This window comes from Lycorma delicatula, chromosome 11, assembly GCF_047948215.1.
Source record: "Lycorma delicatula isolate Av1 chromosome 11, ASM4794821v1, whole genome shotgun sequence".
Taxonomy (NCBI): Eukaryota; Metazoa; Arthropoda; class Insecta; order Hemiptera; family Fulgoridae; genus Lycorma; species Lycorma delicatula.
The window spans coordinates 10,278,638-10,298,465 of NC_134465.1; the positions used below are offsets into that span (position 1 = coordinate 10,278,638).

Consider the following 19,828-nt stretch of genomic DNA (forward strand, 5'->3'; position numbering starts at 1 on the left):
ATAAATAGTCTAGAAATGACAAAGATTTTCAAAGGTATAAAAAAAACTGAAGCTATATTTGTACAAAATACAAATGAGAAAAAGTCCAAAAGAGTACTGATTTGACCTCATATGTAATATTAAAATGTTAAAACCAATATTAAATCTAAACACAATAAAAAAAATGTAGACCTTAATATATTAAAATGATTGTAATGTTACGAACCGTGTTACGAACAGTAGGTAGTGTGTCAATATCATTACTGTTTTGGGATTGTAATGAGGATACCGTAGTTGCAGTTGTGGATGTAGTATGAGTTGGGGCATCTGCACTCCACCCAGCTTTGGCTTGTAATACTCTTAATCGTTTCATAAATTGTTGCATTTCAGAATCATCTTCTTCACGATCTAATTTATTATTGGTTTCCCCTTCACCTTTTTCAGTAACGACGGGAATCATATCTAACAATAAAAAAAATTTGTTAAATTAACTAAAAACATGCTTCTTTAAATTTAAGAAAGTATATCTCAAAGGCTAAAAATCTTAATTAAAATAAATGGAGGTTAGTTAAATGAAGTGAAACCAGTTAAACTTTTACCAAAATGTATATTAAAAAAAAAAAATCAAATAATTTTGTTTGTAATTGTTAAATCTAGATAGCTATCAAAACTTTCTGAAAGTATTTTCAATTTCCAATAATAGATAAATGAATTACTTAACTGAATTAACATCACTTTCTAGTTTTGATTTCATATCATGTATAACAATTTTGAAGATATTACACTGATAAATATAATATGCAATACATGATTTTATTTGGTTTTTTAATGCTAAAACGAGTATGAACTCAGAATCTTCCTACCATCCACTACTTCTGAAATATTTAAATTTTAATTAAAGGATTTTTTTCATTTTTCAGTGTATAGTTAGCATTTTAAGCTCCTATATTGTATTTTATTAGCTCATTTATTAACTTTGTTAACATAATTTATTAGCTATAAACAATACTAGACAAATAATTAAATCATATTATAGTCAGATATTATGACATCATATCTAATACTGAAGAGTAAGCCTCCACGGACAAGATTAATCATGACTGTGCAGGTCAAAACATGTTTGTATTAAGCATTGGATTTAGGAATGAATTAATTTTGTTCAGTCTTATTGCTTATCTTATTGTTTTAAGTTTGTTAACAGTGCAGTGTCAAATTGTGTAAATGATGTAGATGCCTTTTTTATATATGTGGTAAGTTTACCGTAAAATCAAATAGAAAAAACATTACAGCTTTAATTAAAAAAGGATATCATTTGTAGTTTCAGTATAAAATTTATGGTTAGGATAAGACATGGGCTCCTCATATAGTATGTACTAATTGTTCTGTATATAGAACAAGACTAAAAAAAAAATAAAACTTATAAATAAGGTTTACTTACAGTTTCCTCAAATTAGAATATTTTCATTATATGTAAACAATATAAAAACTGCTGAACTGAAATATTAACCCTTTCGTAGATTATGTAATAGTGGTTGAAAAAGAGAATAATTTTTTATCAAATAATCAAAAACAAATAATTTTTCCTAATTTATAATTTTAAAAAGGGATGAGTAAATGTAACATTACAAAGTAAAAAAAATTGTCATAAAAGTTTTAATTAATCAATTTGTGTGTCCTTAAATTAATTAATTAATGTAAAGATTAATTTCTTTCATTGATATCAGTCATGAGAGAAATCTAAAAAAAAGATACTATAAGAAATATTTTGATACTCACTGGGAATAGTTTGAACTTTTTTATCTGGATTAGCACGTCTTTCCATTTCAATTGCTTGCAAACCACGTTGAATATAATCTTGAAAAAACTTAGTAGATTTTTCTAAAAATGGTTCAACATCAGCTTCAGGATGTAATTGTTTAAATTCATATAATAATCTTAAGCCCTGTAAAAATTATTAAATTTTTTTTACATAATCAGTACTGCATGCATTAACAACTGATTTAGCATTTTATAATTTATACACAAATTCTACAAAAAAAAAAAAACTGGTTCTTAATAAAAATATTATTGCTACAGTATAAAATAAACAGGTACGTTAATACATATGAAGTAGTTTCTAAAATGAAACATCTAAACCCAACTGTAAGCAATGTATGTAAGAATGCAGCGTAAGTCTTTTAAGTGTTTACTACTTTCAGTTAAATTAAAATTTTTTTTTTAAATTTGAACATAGCACAATCACTATTTAGCTTAGGTTATTTTATTTTTTTGCACCTTTAAACATAAGGAGGAATAAACATTCTTTCATTTCTCCATTGATTACAATGAATTTTTCATTTCAGCAAAATTGTACGTATAATTAATAGTTTCTGCTTCAGGGGAATTGAAATACCTTGTGTTTGAAACCTGGCCCCATACTTGAAATTTTTTTCAATATTCATTTTTAGTTATAAAAAGTTAATTTTTTTCAGTATCCAACGATCATATTTTAAAATGAATATTATCCTCACACTGTTCTATTTATATTATACATTTTATTCTGTCTTAAATGTGTTATAATTTATCAACTTCATTGTACATATATTTGTCAATTTTTGCTTACTACATAATAAATTAGAATAATTTAAGAAATATTATATACAAATTCAACAAGATTACAATGAAATTGTAAACCATACAGTAAGAGTATCACAGATATCATTTCTTCCGCTCAAAAAACAAAAATTTCTGTAATATAAATAAAACTGTTTTTAACAAAATGATACATCAAAAAAGGTAAGACACCACATTTCTATTATCAAAATCTGTTACAAAACTCTTACTGGCCTGATTTGATTTATATGCAATACATATCCCATTTACAGAAATAATACAATTCTTATGATTATTTGTTGTTTAATAAATGAAATCAGGTCTGTAAGTTTTGTAACAAATTTTCAATTTTTTCTTATTATATGGAATGCTTAAACATTGTCTATTATCTATTACTGTAAATCTACTGTAGATCTACTTATCATGTATTGTTTTTAAACAAAATTCTAAATTAATAACAGATTATATATAAAATAATATAAATAATATTATTATTATATATATATATATGTAGAAATGTATTTAAAAAATAATTGTTACCTCTTTAGTCTCATTTTTGGAACCAATCTTCATAAATATTTCTGAAAGTTGATCAGAAATTGATTTTGGTATATGACGAGGCTTATTAATTTCCTTTTTCTCAGAATGTGGACCATCTCCTGTATGGTCAACAGGCTTTATTGTCTGTAATAAACACACGTAATACATGGATTTAAAGTATTTCAATTAAAACAACATTTTAAATTGTAATTCCTGAAAATATCTTTTCCAACGGAAAAAACAATGTGGCAAATGAGAGCATGTAACTGCAAATGTAGCAGTTGCCCTTGGAAAATTTTGGTACAGTATATACATTATTTTTTATTTCATCTTTTAGTATTTTCTTATTTTAATGCTACTTTAGTTTTCAAACTGTATAAATAAGTTATTATCTCTAACCTCTACTTATAAATAAGTTACATTTTCTGAAAAAAAAAAGAAGATATAAAATGCTATATCTTACCCGAATAAGCTTATTACAATAAGTCTGAATCTCAGAATCAGGTCCAACACCTTTAACTTGTCTTACATGTACAAGTATTTCTGAACCTCGTAATTTAACCATAGTATGCAGTACAGTTTTACATGTTCTAAGAGGTGTATCTTGAGGCTGTTTTTTCCACCAGCTTGATGGATAATCCTGTTAAAAATAAATAAATAATTAGCAAAATAAGTAATTAAAATATTATTCAAAAATGTCTTAATTTTCTAATCTTTTGATTTTGACCTACTTAAGTAAAAATATTACTAAAATCTATTCTAAAAATACGCAACCGATGTAAGCAAACTTTCTTCTTTATTGGTGGCGAGTATATTTTTTAATCTTATCAAGAAGAATCCTTAGCATTACAAAATTTCAGTAATATTTTCTTGTTTTTCAATAAACATGAATTTTTTTTTTTTGCTGGTTGAACTAATTTACCACAGATGCTTATGAGAAGCTTGTTCATGGGAATGTGAAAAATTGACATTTTGTAACGTATGAAAAATGTCATGTCAGACTGCTATCACTCTACCCCAGATATCAGAATTTTAAAATGGATTTAATTTTTTAATGATTAACTTTAACAATTAGGCTATTTAGTAAATCAGTATATTATGCATGTGTATTAACGTAAATCAGTATATTAACTGTTAACAAAAAACTGCAGTTTGCTACTTCAGATAATTGTTACAAGTAACTAAGTAAATTTAACAAAAAAAAAAAAATCAGACATCATTAGCAGAATAGAAAAACAGCAAACTGAATAAGATATAAAAAAATAATAAGAATAATAATTTACAAGTATACAGAACCTTATTATAATATATGGTATAAGTCTACTGACTATAGTAAAATTATTTCACCAACCCAACCTTGCTCTTGAAAGTTTGTTTACATGAGTTTCAAAGAGTGACAGATTATAACTGATATTGATACAACATTTAGAGGAAAAAATACAATTGGAAAAATTAAAACTTACCCTAAGGAATGCATGTATATCAGCTAGTATTCTATCGTAATCTAAGTCTTCATCCCATTCATTAAAATTCTTAACAACCTTCCATAAGCATTTCATTACTAATTCTTGATATAACTGAGTTATAGCTGTATTATTAACTGTATCATATAATATTTTGAGCAATGCGCTGCAACACAAGAATCATTATTTATATATATATATAAATACAAAAACATAAAATATTTTTGGCAAAAAATTTAATTTTCTATTTTGAATATTAAAAAATGAGAAATACATAACCGAAAATGCTCTCTATCAAGTATTTTTCATAAAATGCACTGTACAGTAAATAATAATCTGATTTTAACTATGGCTTCAGATGAAATGGCTACTGTTGTGTCTTCTGTAGTAATCGGTTCAATTATTAGCAATAGAAAAAAGTGGTTGTGATTTAGATTATACCTACAGGAAACTGATAATAACTAAAGAAAAGAGAAATGCTTTTTTAACATCTGGGAAAGAATGGAAATGAGATGTGCACATTATAAAGGGCGATTTAAATGTATATCTTATGAGTAAACCAATCAAAGGAAGAGTAATTAATAATTTGCCACCAATACTACTTTCTGGGAGAAATGATGTTATTAACATATGTTTCTTACACATTTTAGTCTAGACAGAATTATAATAATTGGGTTACACAAATATTGTTGCTAACAATATTAATGGTGTTAACATACGTTTAGAAAAAAATTTCTATTAGCAAAATCTTTAGGTATGTAATACCACCTTTCAAGTATAAAGAGGTCATTAGCGTTGACCTATTTATTAAGAACATATTTCTTCTTTAAAGCATCAATCAATAAACTAACTGCTGTGAACATTATATTTAAATCTGCAAACTCAAGCATTTCTTAACAACAAAATAACCACAATGATGGATTGGCTGTAACGGACCTACTGATTTGGCATTTCACCGCTGGCTACCAAGGTTCTCTGATCTCACTGTATAATTTTCTCTTTTAAAGGTTTACCAAAGATTCAATTTACGTGCCCTCTCTTCCAACCAATGTGAATGAATTGTGAAACAGTATAACCCCTGCAGTGGTTGACATTCATACCAAATGGCATGCATCCAGAGGGAACCCATATTGAGCATTTGTGATAAGCATATGTAAAATTTCATATTCAAACAAGTATTTCATAATTTACTGTAAGATTATATGGTCATTTGTTTAAAAAATAAAACTGTTCAAAATCAGATGAATCTTTATGATACACATTGATTGTATTTCTTTTAAATATTTGTAATATGTCATTAATATATTAAAAATCTTGTAAAAAATAATTACTTTTCATAATATTTTCATGGATGTACATAAAATGTATAGGCTTATGTGGTACACAATATTTTTTTCTTTTTCTCAAGTTATTAACGATTACATTAATAATATCATGCATAAAACAGAACTTCATGTAAATATTAAAAGTATAAGGAATTATAAATTGATGATATTGAATAAGCAGTGTTGTTTTTTGAAACAGCTGTTTTCTCTGAAAAAAAAATTAGAAATTTTATAGAAAACAAAACATTATTTTGTAATATAACAATAATAAAATAATAGTTACCAAACAACAGAAGTTCGGTCAGATCTTTCAAGTATTCGAATAACAAGGCTGTTGACGACTCTTGCAAACATTTCTGTATGGTCATACATTTCCAGTTTTTTCTCTGTTAGCAAACATAATAACTGATCTACTGCTCTACGTAGAACACTTTCAGAAACTTTATAACTCAATTCAGGATAGTTGTATAACTGTTAAAAAGAAATTGCACAAGAATTAATTAATAAAGTTGTATCGGTTAACTATTATTATTAATATAAATCATTATAATTTCATCTTTGGGAAAATGTTATGTAAGTTCATTAATACAATGATTTATCATTATTTTAATATTTAAGCAAATTCATAATTTTATCATAAGCATCATTGTTTATAAAACATAATTTTTTTTATTAATCTCATCATCCAAAAAAACTTGCATGTAAATAAGGTTTTTAGTTTAGTAAATCTAGAAAAATACTACTGGATAATTTACAGTTCATAAAGTCTTATGTGGTACTGGCTTCTTTACATGCCTATCAGATGGCGATGCATTGTTGTGTGATGCAAGAGCCATTTTGAATCGATTCATCCATCTCCTTTAGGTGTTTCTCATCAGTCACACACAAGCAGTTGATTATTGCAAGGTTCATCCATATCTGCATTACTGGCTTCTAATGCATAAAATTTTATTGCCCTCTACTCACAGTACTTTGATCAACAGTTTCATCATCATAAACAGCTTTTAGACAATGATAAATATAATTAGTTTACTTTTTCTGCTGCAAAAAAATTTAATCGATGCATACTATTTTAGACAATAACATAGCAGGCATACTTGACTCCATAACAATGACAAATGACAAAAATTAGGTGATGTAATGAATTTTGAAATATTTGTAGAGGGAAATTAAACTACAAGGTGGCAGTACCTGTCACTTTTTGCGGCGTTCTGTTCCAGTGGGCATTACATCTCATCTGCCCATCAAAATATCAACTAACTAAATTTTTTATACATTATATTTTCCCCTCGACAAAAATTCTCTTCCCTAAGTGACAACACCATTGGCATATCTTTGTTCCTAAATAAAATGACAGTAGACAACATTAAAAAACTTGCACTGGATTTAGAATATAATCAAATAATTACTAATAATCAATATTTATTAATTAATAATAATCAAATATTACACTTATTTATAACAAATTTGTACTCCTACCTTCATAAAAAGTCCAAAATTTGTTCTGTAACAGTTAACAATATCTGGATGGTTACACTGATTCAACAAGACCAACTGATTAACGAGCTGTGTTACAAAGAAATCAATATGATCTTGCAGACTATTTCTCTGGAAGTATAAAAAAAAAGAGATATCAGCAATTTATAGTCACTTATTTAAATAATACAAGTACTTAAATGATACAATAGTCCTCATTAATAAATGCATAATATCTACTCTACAGTATTTACTATATAAAACCTATAAATTTAAATCATATTTTCTTTATAAATTATTAATTTACAACAGATTTTTATTACTGCCTGAGAAATATACAAACGATGGAATGCTGTACTGCTTCAAATTAAGAAAATATTTAATAAAAATTTTGAGGAAAATCTAATAAATGCAAATAAAAAACTAAATTTTAAAATGTAGTAATCAAGAATAGCCCAATTTTTAAATGCATAAGCTAGTACTTAAAAACTATAACAAAATAAAGCAAATTACAAAAAATCCTTTTCGGCATGCCGGAAGGCGGAGAGGTAAATTTCACTGTTGCTAAGTAGGGGATAAAAAAGATTTCCACCTTAAAGTTAAGAAAAATTTCAAATTTACTCAATATGACAATGGTTGCATGTGAAAAAAATTTCACATGTTTAGGATGGGGCTTGTCATATGCTTGCATCTTCTTGCAATTCCAGCAACATTTTTGGTCATCCCTTGCTGTAAGGATTGGTCATATCCAAAATTATTTCAGGGGATGATTTTTTTGTCTTCAAAAACCCATTTTTTCCACCCCCTGGGCCAATGGTTGGTGATATCAAAAAACTTTACTTAGATATGTTTTAGGTTATCATGCAAAGAATAGTAGGAACTTTAAACAAATTTTATATTTTACTTAATAAGAAAGTTACAGCAATATTTTGTTTTTCAAAAAAGCCTGCTGCTATGGTCTTATTTTGCCCATTAATGTACTCTACCAAGATTTTGGGTCGTTATATTTTATGTATAAATTTGAAAGTGACTGGCATAAAATTACGGCAGTTATTGTGTCCACAAGAAGTGAAATATATATATATATGCAGCTTTTGAAATCTACCTAAAAAATTGTAAAAGTATACTCACTAATCAGAAAATTTTGCAAGCAAGACAATACATGAAAATGAATCTCAAAAAATAAACTGATATCAATTAGTAACTGGCAAACTGAGTTACTTGATCCAGTGCTTCTCTAAGTAACAATTTTCATATATTGTCTATAAAGAAATGTTCAATCAAGATTAAAAAAAGTACATTTTTTATTAACATACTTTTGTCTCTTTTTAACCTTTCATTTTTCCCACATTCATTTTAAATTTTATGTACAACTTAGATAAAGACTAAAATTTCAAATAAGAATGAATATCTTGTAAGCAATTAGCTTATTTCTTTTTTATAAGATAAATTTACAACTACAATCATATATTTATAAGAACATAGTTAATAAGGTTGTAATGATATAAATACCTGTTCTGATAGCAATATTGTTTCAATTTGGCCCATCGCTGTCAATGCTTTTTCTAAATTAGTGTTAGCGATCTGTGTTAACTGCCATTCTACAGTTGCTGGATGAGTCATTTTAGAAAGCGGTGATATGGAAGATGTTGTTAATCTTAATGGTGAAGTAATTCTGTGAAACAAAGAAACGTAAATTTTATAGATGAATTCCTTTATTTAAATATAACTACAAAGATTATAAACAGAATCTTAATTTGGATATTTTTCAATCCTGTATACTTCCATCACTGCTGTTGCTGTCACCACAATACTCATTGACTTATCTACTCTCACCATAATTTCTAGAAGGATAAATTTAAGTTAATAAATTACAATATCATATACCCAACAGTTGCTAGTTCCTCATTATAGGTAATTTGATAAAAACTAGTTGCATAATGTCTTTTACTGATTAATTAGCTACCTTTATAACCAAAAATAAGCAAGTATAACCTTTTTTTAATATTGTTTGCTTTTTTATTCAACTATTTATTCCACTTAAGATTGTTTTTAAAAAAAATATTAAGAATGTCTTTTTTGATTGCTTTTTTTAGATCTAACACAATTTTTCATACATTAAACACTGTTAATGGCTTAATGACTAATCTTTTTTCATTTTCCTTGACAATTATTTTAGGACGAATTATCACTGGCCACCAACTTGATGAAATAAATGTTGACAACAAAAACAACAATATTGTGTACGTTGTAAATAAACTGATGACTGAAAATGTAATTAAATATTTTACATAAGTATGGATGATATAGTTAAATTCAAATGAAAATTACTGTGTCTATGAATAGCAGTCTATACTGCTAGTTATCTTAACTATATTATGTGGTCATATTATAATTTCCAGTCAATATAGTAGTAATTTAAAATTAACATTTCTTCAAATACCACTTTCCTCTAGTCAAAGTAATTGTTATTTTTAAATTCAGACCATAGGAAAAAAAGGAAGAAAAAAGTAGGTTATGTGTTTCATCTGTGCAATATAAATGTCAAACTTTTAATTTTTTGTTTTATTAATTTCAGATTTTTCCTTCATTCTTTAACATAGGATTTTTTAATTTTTAACGCATTAATTAACTACTTTAAAAATTTTCTTATTCAGCTAAAACTGACTTCTAATTTTAATTTTTCACAATTCTGAGATAATTATAATCTTGAAAAAAAAGCTGTTTATTGAAAACTATTTATTCAAAAACAATGAAATTTTATTTAGCCTCTAATCAATTTATTCCTCTTTCAAGCTGAAGGATTGATATCATGAAGTAGTAGGTTTCTCTTTCTTTTTCTGTTTAGCCTCCAGAACCACCGTAAGGTATTGACTTTAGAGGATGATATAGATGAATGTAAATGAAATATAGTCGACCATTCCTGTGATGTGTGGTTAATTGAAGCTCAACCACCAAAAGAACACCGGTATCACGACCTAGTATTCAAATCCATATAAAAGTAGCTGCCTTTACTAGGATTTCACAGAAAGTGGAACTACACATGGTTAAATAACAGTACTGTTTTATACTACTCCAACATTAAAAAATATGTTAAGAGCAGTGACACAAAGGGGAGTTTCCAATTTTAAATTTATACTTTTTTTTTAATAAACGTAGATTCTGAATTTTTTGATCATGTATCATATATTTAGAATAAAACTTACTATAAATATAATTAAAATAATAAATGATTCTGTTACTAAAATTAAATAGTCCAACCTCTAAATAACGAACCTCGATATTAAGTATAACCTCTATTTAACATATTCATACCTCTATGTAACAAAATGGTGACATACTGCATATTAACATAATACAGTATTAGTAACATACAGTAATTTTTATGAAATGATTTTAAAAGTAATAACATTAAATTTAGTATTTTGGACATCTCTGTGATGTTTAAGGTAGTTGTTCTTTTGATTTCTGTACCTAAATTGTATACAGAAACAAACAGTATCTAACAGTCAAGAACGACAGGTTATTTTTATTCAACTGGCAAAGTGAAAATTTTCAGATTCTATTATAACCCATTAACAATAAAATCCTAACAAAAAATTTAAACATATGTTCTGCAGTTACTAACTGCCTACACATTAAAGTAGTGGAATTTCCTGAAATTCATTAAATAATGCAGATCACTAAAATTACTATGCAAATTTTTATTCATTTATTTAAACAAAAAATTTATCTACAGTACATAGACATAACAAATAGAATTCTTAGAAAACATTTCATACATACTCTATATCTATTTTACAAATTTTTTCCCAGGATTCTTGATTTTGTTGTTTAGAGTAGTGTGGTTTGAAAAAAAAAAAGTTTTTATTTCAAAATGCTATAGATCGCAAAAGTTAAAAAAAATTAAATTAAATTAAAAAATTAAATTTTTTACATATCTTCCAGTTGCGCATTGCCATTAAAGTTCGAAAAAACTGGTAAAAACCATAAATTTCCAATATATTTTCTAAGTATGTAAGGATGGTACAACTACAGTCCTATATCGCGTAAACATTTCTCCGAGTATGTTAAAATAACTTAAATATATATGAATTATATTTATATGATATCTTTGGGTCGCACATCACCATCTAAGATACGTTGAATTGGTGACTAGTGAAATTTCAAAGTTTTATATTTTATTACGTTTTCATAACAAATCTAGTAGACGCTATAGTTGTATTTCTGTATCTAGAAGTGCTACTGCTTAGAAAACAAGTATAGTAACATAATCCTCATATTTTAATACTAACTGGTCGCGCAGCCGCATTAAAAAGCGACTAATGCTGCATTGGCCTTAGTCCTAGTCACACTCCTTCAAGCAAACTTTATATATGATTTTAAAATAGATAATACAAAAGTGGTATATTTGTATACACAGTTGTAAAAGTGCTAAGAACATAAACCTCCTTTAGTATTATTATTTTTAGTACTATTATTTTAATTCTCTTTGGTCGTGCAGCTGAATGAAATAGTTCCAAAAATTAATTTTATGGTATTTTTCAAATTACATTGGGTTTGTAGCTCTTTGCTCATTTTGCTTTACAAAACGACCCAGAACTCACCATGGGGAGATGGCTGCAATGATTAGGGTGTTATTTACATTATTTAAAATTTTAAAACATTTATAAATTTTCATAGTTTACTCCCTATACTTTTTCACTTTTATTCCTTAGTTTGAAACATTACTAGTTTTTTTTACATAACTAAGGCTTTATATTCTGATTTGTTCAAAAAGGTAGGCATGGCTGATCTTTACAATACAATCACTGATACGATTTTAATGGCTGATCTTTACAATCTCTTGGTCACTATTGCCAGAAATTTCTGAATCACAAATCTCCGTGTACTTTAGTTTTTTCATTCTGAGAGTTCAGATCATTTTCTTTCATAATATTTCCGCTTGTTTCTGTTTCTTTCACATCCAAAGACCTGATTTGCCCAATGCCGAATTTTCTCTGCAAGTACATATACGTAACTCCAGGGCACAAATCTTTTTTTCTTTTTCACATACACAGTTAATACTTATTAGACATACACATGATCTGGAGTTCTCTTGCAAGTACAATTGTTAGCAATAATTAGACATTTACATGCAGCAATGTCAAAAAAAGGAACCTTTCTTTTTAAATTCGTCAAGTCTCAGTTTGAATATTGGATTTTGTTTCTGCCATGACTGTATGATTTTCTGAGCTTACAATACAATTTATAGTAAGCGTTAATAAGCTGGACCACTCTGTATTCCATCACATCCCAACCCTGTAGAGGAAAATACCCGCCTAGTGACGTTCTGGTCGCTACACCAACTTACCCATTAACCTTAAACCGTTCCTTGCCCTGTTGAGCTTTAATGGGAGTCGTCTATCGCCATCTGACTTTTTACATCTCACAGTAATAAACCTGGTCTCATTGGGATGCCACCGATGTAAATGCCTCGGTAGACATTTGCATCGGTGATTTAATAACTCAGCTTATTGCCTTCGCTGTAGGCTTTGTCCAGATATCTTGAATGTCCTACATCATATCTCTATGAACTAGCTGACTGAGCTTGCGGAAGCGCGAACCCCTCGCCTAGTTCTACTTATTATGAGCCAATTTCGTGAATGTCTCGTAATTCGAAGCAAAATAAACACAACATACCACCAAACATGTTGATCGCAACAACAAAATTTAGTCCTAGTTCCCTTAGTGAACAACTTAAACATTAATAAACCCCAAACTAAAACGGGAGTGTAGAGTTGGGATGGAAGCTTTATCAATTTTGTATGCAACTATTGTGGCTACTTTTGAAAAGGACACACTCTTGTTTGTTTGTTTTAACAGCCTTAAATCTCCCTTGAAAGCAGCAGCAGAGAACATCCTCATGTGTTAGTAGCTTGTTATTTAACAAATCTCGCGAGTGGTCAAATATAAGGAATTCAAAATCCTTTCTAGTTACTACACCTATACCTAACTTCTTTGGCACATCCATCATAGCAGTAATGCACTTGCACTTGTAATCAGAAACACTTAATAAAACAAGCACACGACGACTAAACTGATAAGAAAACAATCATGTACTAACACAGGAACAACACCATTCCAGTACCGACGACTGAGGCCTACAACAGAGTGACAGTTGACAATAAAACACAAAATGGTGGACAGCAAGCAGATGCTCGCACACGTCTCGTCATACCAGGACCAAGGTCACTGTGGCATTAGTCACTATTTGATGCAGCTGCGCTACCAGCTAGCATTAAAATATTACAATTATTCTAGAACACTTATTTTCTAAGCACTCTAAGTACTTGAATATCACTATACCATTTTAACTTTATTAATTTAAACAATGTAACAGAATACAAAACTTTGAAATTTTGCTACACATTTTTTAGACGGTGATGTGCGACCAAAAGATATCATTTAAGTTATTTTAACATACTTGGAAAAAACGTTTGCATGATATAGAACAGTAGTCATACCATCCTTACAAAAAATATTGCACAATTGTGATTTTTACTGGTTTTTTCAAAATCTAAAGGCAATGCGCAACTAGAAGATATGTTTTTTGTTTTTTTTTCTTGTCTATATCAATGGCAACTTTTGTGCTCTATAGCATTTCAAAATAATTTTTTTTTTGAAACACACTAATGTTGAAGTTTTACGATACTTACTGTTTACTAGGTTCATCTAAGAAATGTAGATCGAATTCTACTAATTTAGGAGGTTCATGCTGCAGAGGAACTGACTCAATATTTTCTAATAAAGCAAGATCAAGACCATATGGACCTGAAATTGGATTTGACCTGTAATGAAAATAAAGAAAGAAACTGAAGTAGATATTCATAATGAATATATTAAAAATTACTTATAACTAACACAATTACTTTGACTTACATATACAAAAATCTACATAAAATAGTATATACATAATTAGTGTTTACAAACAAATCAAAACTTTAATTCTTAATCTTAAACCTTGTGTTAGTAAAAATTAAAGGATTAGGTCAAAAAAATAATGATATATAAAATAAAATTTAAAGATGATGAGGTCTTAGAGCTTCAAAAAGTTATAATAAATATATTACATCAATAAATACTACATTTGATCAAAGTGAGCCAGATTAAAAAAAAAATCATAAGAGATAAATTGCTCTAATCACTCAGGAATTTGAGGTTAAGTATATTATAATCTTTAGGTTTAATTTTCTTTTTTATCTGAATTTTTAATTTAAAAAACTGGCACCAATCATGTAAATTTTAAGATAGGGGTTTTATTAAAATTTTAAATCTTATCAGTATTAGATGACCTTATTTTTATTATCTTATTATTTCTGATTATAAATTACATTGTGGGCAAAATTGGCATCTATTAAAAAATATCAATTCCTAATGTTTTGGCCATGATACGAGTTAAGTGGGACTACTGTACGTGCTAATTGTATTTATTATCTACAAAACTATTTCCTACATAATAGAATTGAAAATAAGAACTTAAACATTTCACACTATTGTATGCCTCACACACATAGCTTCAGCCTTAAAGAGCACGATCGATCAGCAATTCCATTAAAATTATTACTACTTTTACAGTTAATTTCTGGTTATCCAACGGATAAATAATAGTTTAAGAGTAAATTTTGATACAGAGTAAGGAGGCAGGGAGGAGAGACAGTAAATATGCAAAACATAAAACAGGGAAAGTCCATACTTATAAAACTTTCTGTATATTTAAAATTAATAACAAATTAAATATACACTGCAGATGTTACTAGATATTTAAATCAAGTATTCAAACAAATTCACAATGGAGCTTGAAATTAATGTGTGTGTAATATCTAGCAAGCCATCTAGCGGTATTGGGAAAAAAAGGTGCAATGTATTAAATGGTTTACGCAAGCAAAATATTATTATATGGTGTAACATTAAGAATAATTATAAATAGATATTAAATGTAACATATTTAACATTACCTGACTAGCTGTTCAAGCCTGTCAGAAACATTTAAAAATAAGTTTGTAGAAACCTCAAATCTGTACATGAAATAAAGTAAGATGATATGACTACTTGAATGAATTTTTTATTTATCACCCTTGATGTTTGGAAGATGAAACAAATTTTAATAAACTTTTTTCTGATAAAGCTAATAAGTAAGGCATAGTCCAAAAATTATGTATAATTGTATGTTGCTGACTGCTACTTTTTCATTCATGAACAAAAGCTCAGCTACAGGAATTACTAACTTATACAAAGTTCTAGAAAATGGTACCAGACCTTACTGGTTTTTATTGGTACATGAAATCTGGAATAATTTTGTATCATAGGATTGGCTGTGATCTTATAGTTTGACCACCAAGTTCACTAAAGTTTACACCCTTATGAGGGTTTAGTGGAGAATCTCTCACCTCTCAGGAAGCTAACATTTAAGATTTAAAGGTAGAAGTCATTGCTGCAATTTGATAATACTGATAGCACCATATTTGACAAGAGTGGACACTACTTAAGCATTATTATTAACTACAAATGGTGAAATCTTATGATGTTAGTACGCTATGGAAAAACTTCTAAATACAATTAATTTTATTCTGGCTAGCACACAATTCTTTAAGATTAATTTTGTTTATAAAGATCTTTTATGGATATTCTGTATAGAAATAAGTAATCTAAGGTTTTGCAGATTCATCCAAAATACAATGAGGAATGATATTTTTTAGATTTGCAACAGTATTGTAACTGATTTATAATCTACTTTTAGGATTGACCAAATTAAGGTCTTCAGAAAAAGAAATGGAAAACCAATTTATATTTCAAGTTTACAAGAAATAGCTTACATCAAGTGTCAGAAAACATTTTTAAAAGTACTCAAAATGCAAATGCAAAACAACAGACTTAATTTTTATGAATATAATAAAGATCTAATAGTCCACTTCAATATTTACCCTCAAACTAGCATGTATATAATATTTGACTGGAGAATAAGGCAGTTAAAATCTGTATAACTGCAAGAAATTCCAGGATATAATTAACATTGCAACCAAAAAAATTGAACATAGTGTAAAATATCAGACATGTTTTTAAGGTAAGGTCTATTTTGAAATAAAAACATAAAAATAGGGCAGATTTTATTATTTACACTTAAAAATCTACATTTACTTGCTTTTTTCTATAGTTGCCTTTAATTTCAACACAGATTTCATAGCTTCTTCATTGACGCTTCAAAAAATGTTACAGTCAGCAACTTAAACTTATGCAGTAAAGCCATTTTTTAATTTGTTATCAAACCTTTGAGATTTAAGCCAATGTTTAAGGTGAAGGAAACAAAATAATTGCTGGAAGCTAAGTCAGGGTTACAGGAGGATGATTGGAGATTCCTATAAAATTTTTTCAATCGCCCAATTGTCTTGATTTGCCATATGTATCCAGGCATTCATGCAAAAATAAAATTCCATAGGATAACATCTCCCACAGTTTGTTTTTAAAGCTTTTTAAGATTTTTTAACACTTTGCCATTCTTTTTATTAACATATCACACCATTCACAGTAGTTTAGTGGTCACTAAATTTGACTAGTCATTTGTTCCCCCCAAACAAAAAAAGTAGCTGTAGGTTTTTTTACCAAACGTTCTTGTTTGAACTTCTTCAGTCTAGGAGATGATGAATGCCGCCATTACATTGATTGTTGCTTTATCTCAACATTCAAATACAAAATCTAGATATTTCATCTCCGGCAACAATGTGATCACCTTATTTCATAACATCACAAAATTCATGTGCTGCAGCATGATTTTTTTTGTTGTGTGTTTATGTTTACATCTTCAGCACCCAGCCAGCAAACAATTCTTTTATTGTCCAAATTTTTCATTCAAAACAACATAAAAGCCCAAGATTGTAAAACATCAGGAAAAATCAAAGACAATTGTGACATAAAACACTGGTTTGTTTAAAATTTTAATCAACATTTTTAAACAAATCATCCATTATCATTGTTGGCTAGCTGCCATGTTTTTCATCATTAACATTTGTTCACCCTTTTCGAAATGAATGGCAGCACTGCCTTACTCATAATAACAGCATCATTCATAATGTTCAGCCTGTAAATGTCAAATTTACCTGAGAATTTCAGCCGGGGGATTGTTTTTTGCCAATGAAAATTATAATACTCCTTGTACTTCATACCTGGCTGGATCACAAATTGTAGCACTCATTATAAATGCATAATATAAATAACTAACAACAAAATGACTGAACTATTGCTGTTAACAGCAGACTATTGACGGAAGTAACAGCTAGTCAACCTCCATCTATTTTCATTGCATATGTAGATAGAAAATAAAAAACAGACCTTACTTTAAAAACAAGCCTTAAACAGCAACTTACAAAGACACAATATTACATTTATGAGAACATACATTTACACTACATATAAAGAAAAAAGACACATTTAACAATAAATTCAAATAATTACACTTTGCTCATAAGAAATTTGTAAACATACATAGTAATTAATGTTAAAATTCTAAATTAAGAGAAATGGAGATTTAAAAAAAATATAATATGAAAAATACAAAACTTCTCTTTAAAATCCCTTCTTGCTAAAACCACTATTGTAACAAGAACTATTCATATCATGCCTTAATAAGTTTTATTGACGAAAATTACCTTTTTTATCCCTTCATAAAAATAAATTTACTTAATCTTATAAAATAAAATTTTAATTTATCCAATTTTAAAACACAATTTAGCCAAGAACAAAAATTTTTTTAGCACTGAGGATACGGCTTTTCTATTTTTAGATTTTAGAGAAAGAGTTATAATTATATAAAGTAATTTTTTAATTTTATTTAAAATAATAATGATTACCAGTTTTTCATTATACATGACTGTTAAATAATCTTTTAAGAAAAGTAAATTGCAAACTGGATTTAAGATTTAAATCCATTTAAGTTTTAAAATTTTATTACTTCTTTAATGTCTTCAAGAAAGTATTACTGACCTATATTAGCTGACAAGACATGAAATAATTTCACAGCTTACAAATTTTTTTTTTTATTAACATTTAAATAACTAGGAATCAGACTGCTGATTGACTAAACGTTTTGCTATATAAAATTTAATCACTGAAGTTAAATACAAACTTAAAAATTTACATTAGTAGAATTTACAAATTTTGTGCACACATATATGAATAACTTCAATGTGATAACGTACTTCTACACAAATATGCAATAATAAATTTCTACAATTTCTAAAAGTGAATACTCCAAATATAAAAGTTCAGGTTATATTTACACATAAACATAAAACCAACGTAATATCAAAACACAGAAAATTTAAAACATAATCCCTAACTTTCAAATCTTAAAAACAAATCTTACACCTTTTTGATTCCAGCAAGAATGGTATAATGTATGTATTAGAGATAACTTATATAGTTGTGTCCTTGAAAACTGCAAGTAGCAGTGTTTAGTACAAACATATTGTCTGTACATAACACAGCAGGCATTTGAATACAGAATAAAACTTTTTACTTCCTTGTACAAAGTAAAGGAAGTATTGTGATCGCGAAAAATTTCCGTTTTCAGATTTGAATGGAAATATCCATTTTGACATCTGCATGTACGTATGTATATATCTTGCATAACTTAAAAACAATTAGCCATAGGTTGTTGAAATTTTGGGAATGTTGTAACATCTAGTTGTGCACCTCCTCTTTTGGCTGCAATCAACTAGACCAAAAAATATTTAAAAAACCCAACATCCTAAAATTTTGGATTTTGGACTATTTTTTGACTGCAGTAATAAGCCCTCATTGAGAGCTTTTCAATGGTACTTATTTTCATTGGTTCTAGAGTTATAGCCCAATAAAATTTAATTAATGAAATATTTGGATCTAACAAGGGGAATTAGTTCAAATCAGACTTGCATCTCCTTTTTTTTTAATTTAAATATATTGATTAATTATTATTAACCTATGATTTAAAAAAAAATTTTACAATATATAATTCAATAATAACGATAAAAATAAAAAAAAAAATATGAAAAAAATATCACAGGTTATTAATAAAATAACATTTTATGTACTTTTCATTTAAAAAAAAAAATGTGTATATGTAATTTAATAGGCGTACAAGGAAGTCATGTAGTGTCCACATCACATTCTTTGGTAAAAGAAGAAATCTCTACCATACATAATAGTTTGCATTTATTACAATGATCACTATACTGTGTATTATATCTGTAAATAACTATTAGCTATTTTTAAAAGGACTACAGGATACAATAAAAAAAGCAGCAAAAGAGGGAGAAATGAAATTTTTTTAAATTAAATTTTCTAAAAAACAAAATACAAATTATGATTACGATATTATTGCAGTATGAATTTACATGTATACAAAAATTACAGAAAACTGAACCTCATCAGTATTTATAA

At 27.7% G+C, this 19,828-nt stretch overlaps 1 protein-coding gene across 3 annotated transcripts in view; it reads right to left on the minus strand.

Moving 5' to 3' along the window:
* Positions 1-19,828, minus strand: part of msps (msps cytoskeleton-associated protein 5) — a 135,504-nt gene that overhangs the window by 5,108 nt on the left and 110,568 nt on the right. For all 3 annotated transcript variants that reach the window (XM_075379164.1, XM_075379163.1, XM_075379166.1), the window contains 9 exons: positions 14,074-14,205; positions 8,888-9,050; positions 7,379-7,507; positions 6,183-6,370; positions 4,575-4,740; positions 3,575-3,751; positions 3,112-3,255; positions 1,756-1,921; positions 206-441 (listed from right to left, as the gene is read on the minus strand). In XM_075379164.1, coding sequence (XP_075235279.1) covers positions 206-441; positions 1,756-1,921; positions 3,112-3,255; positions 3,575-3,751; positions 4,575-4,740; positions 6,183-6,370; positions 7,379-7,507; positions 8,888-9,050; positions 14,074-14,205 — 1,501 coding nt within the window. The remainder of the gene's footprint in view (positions 1-205; positions 442-1,755; positions 1,922-3,111; positions 3,256-3,574; positions 3,752-4,574; positions 4,741-6,182; positions 6,371-7,378; positions 7,508-8,887; positions 9,051-14,073; positions 14,206-19,828) is intronic.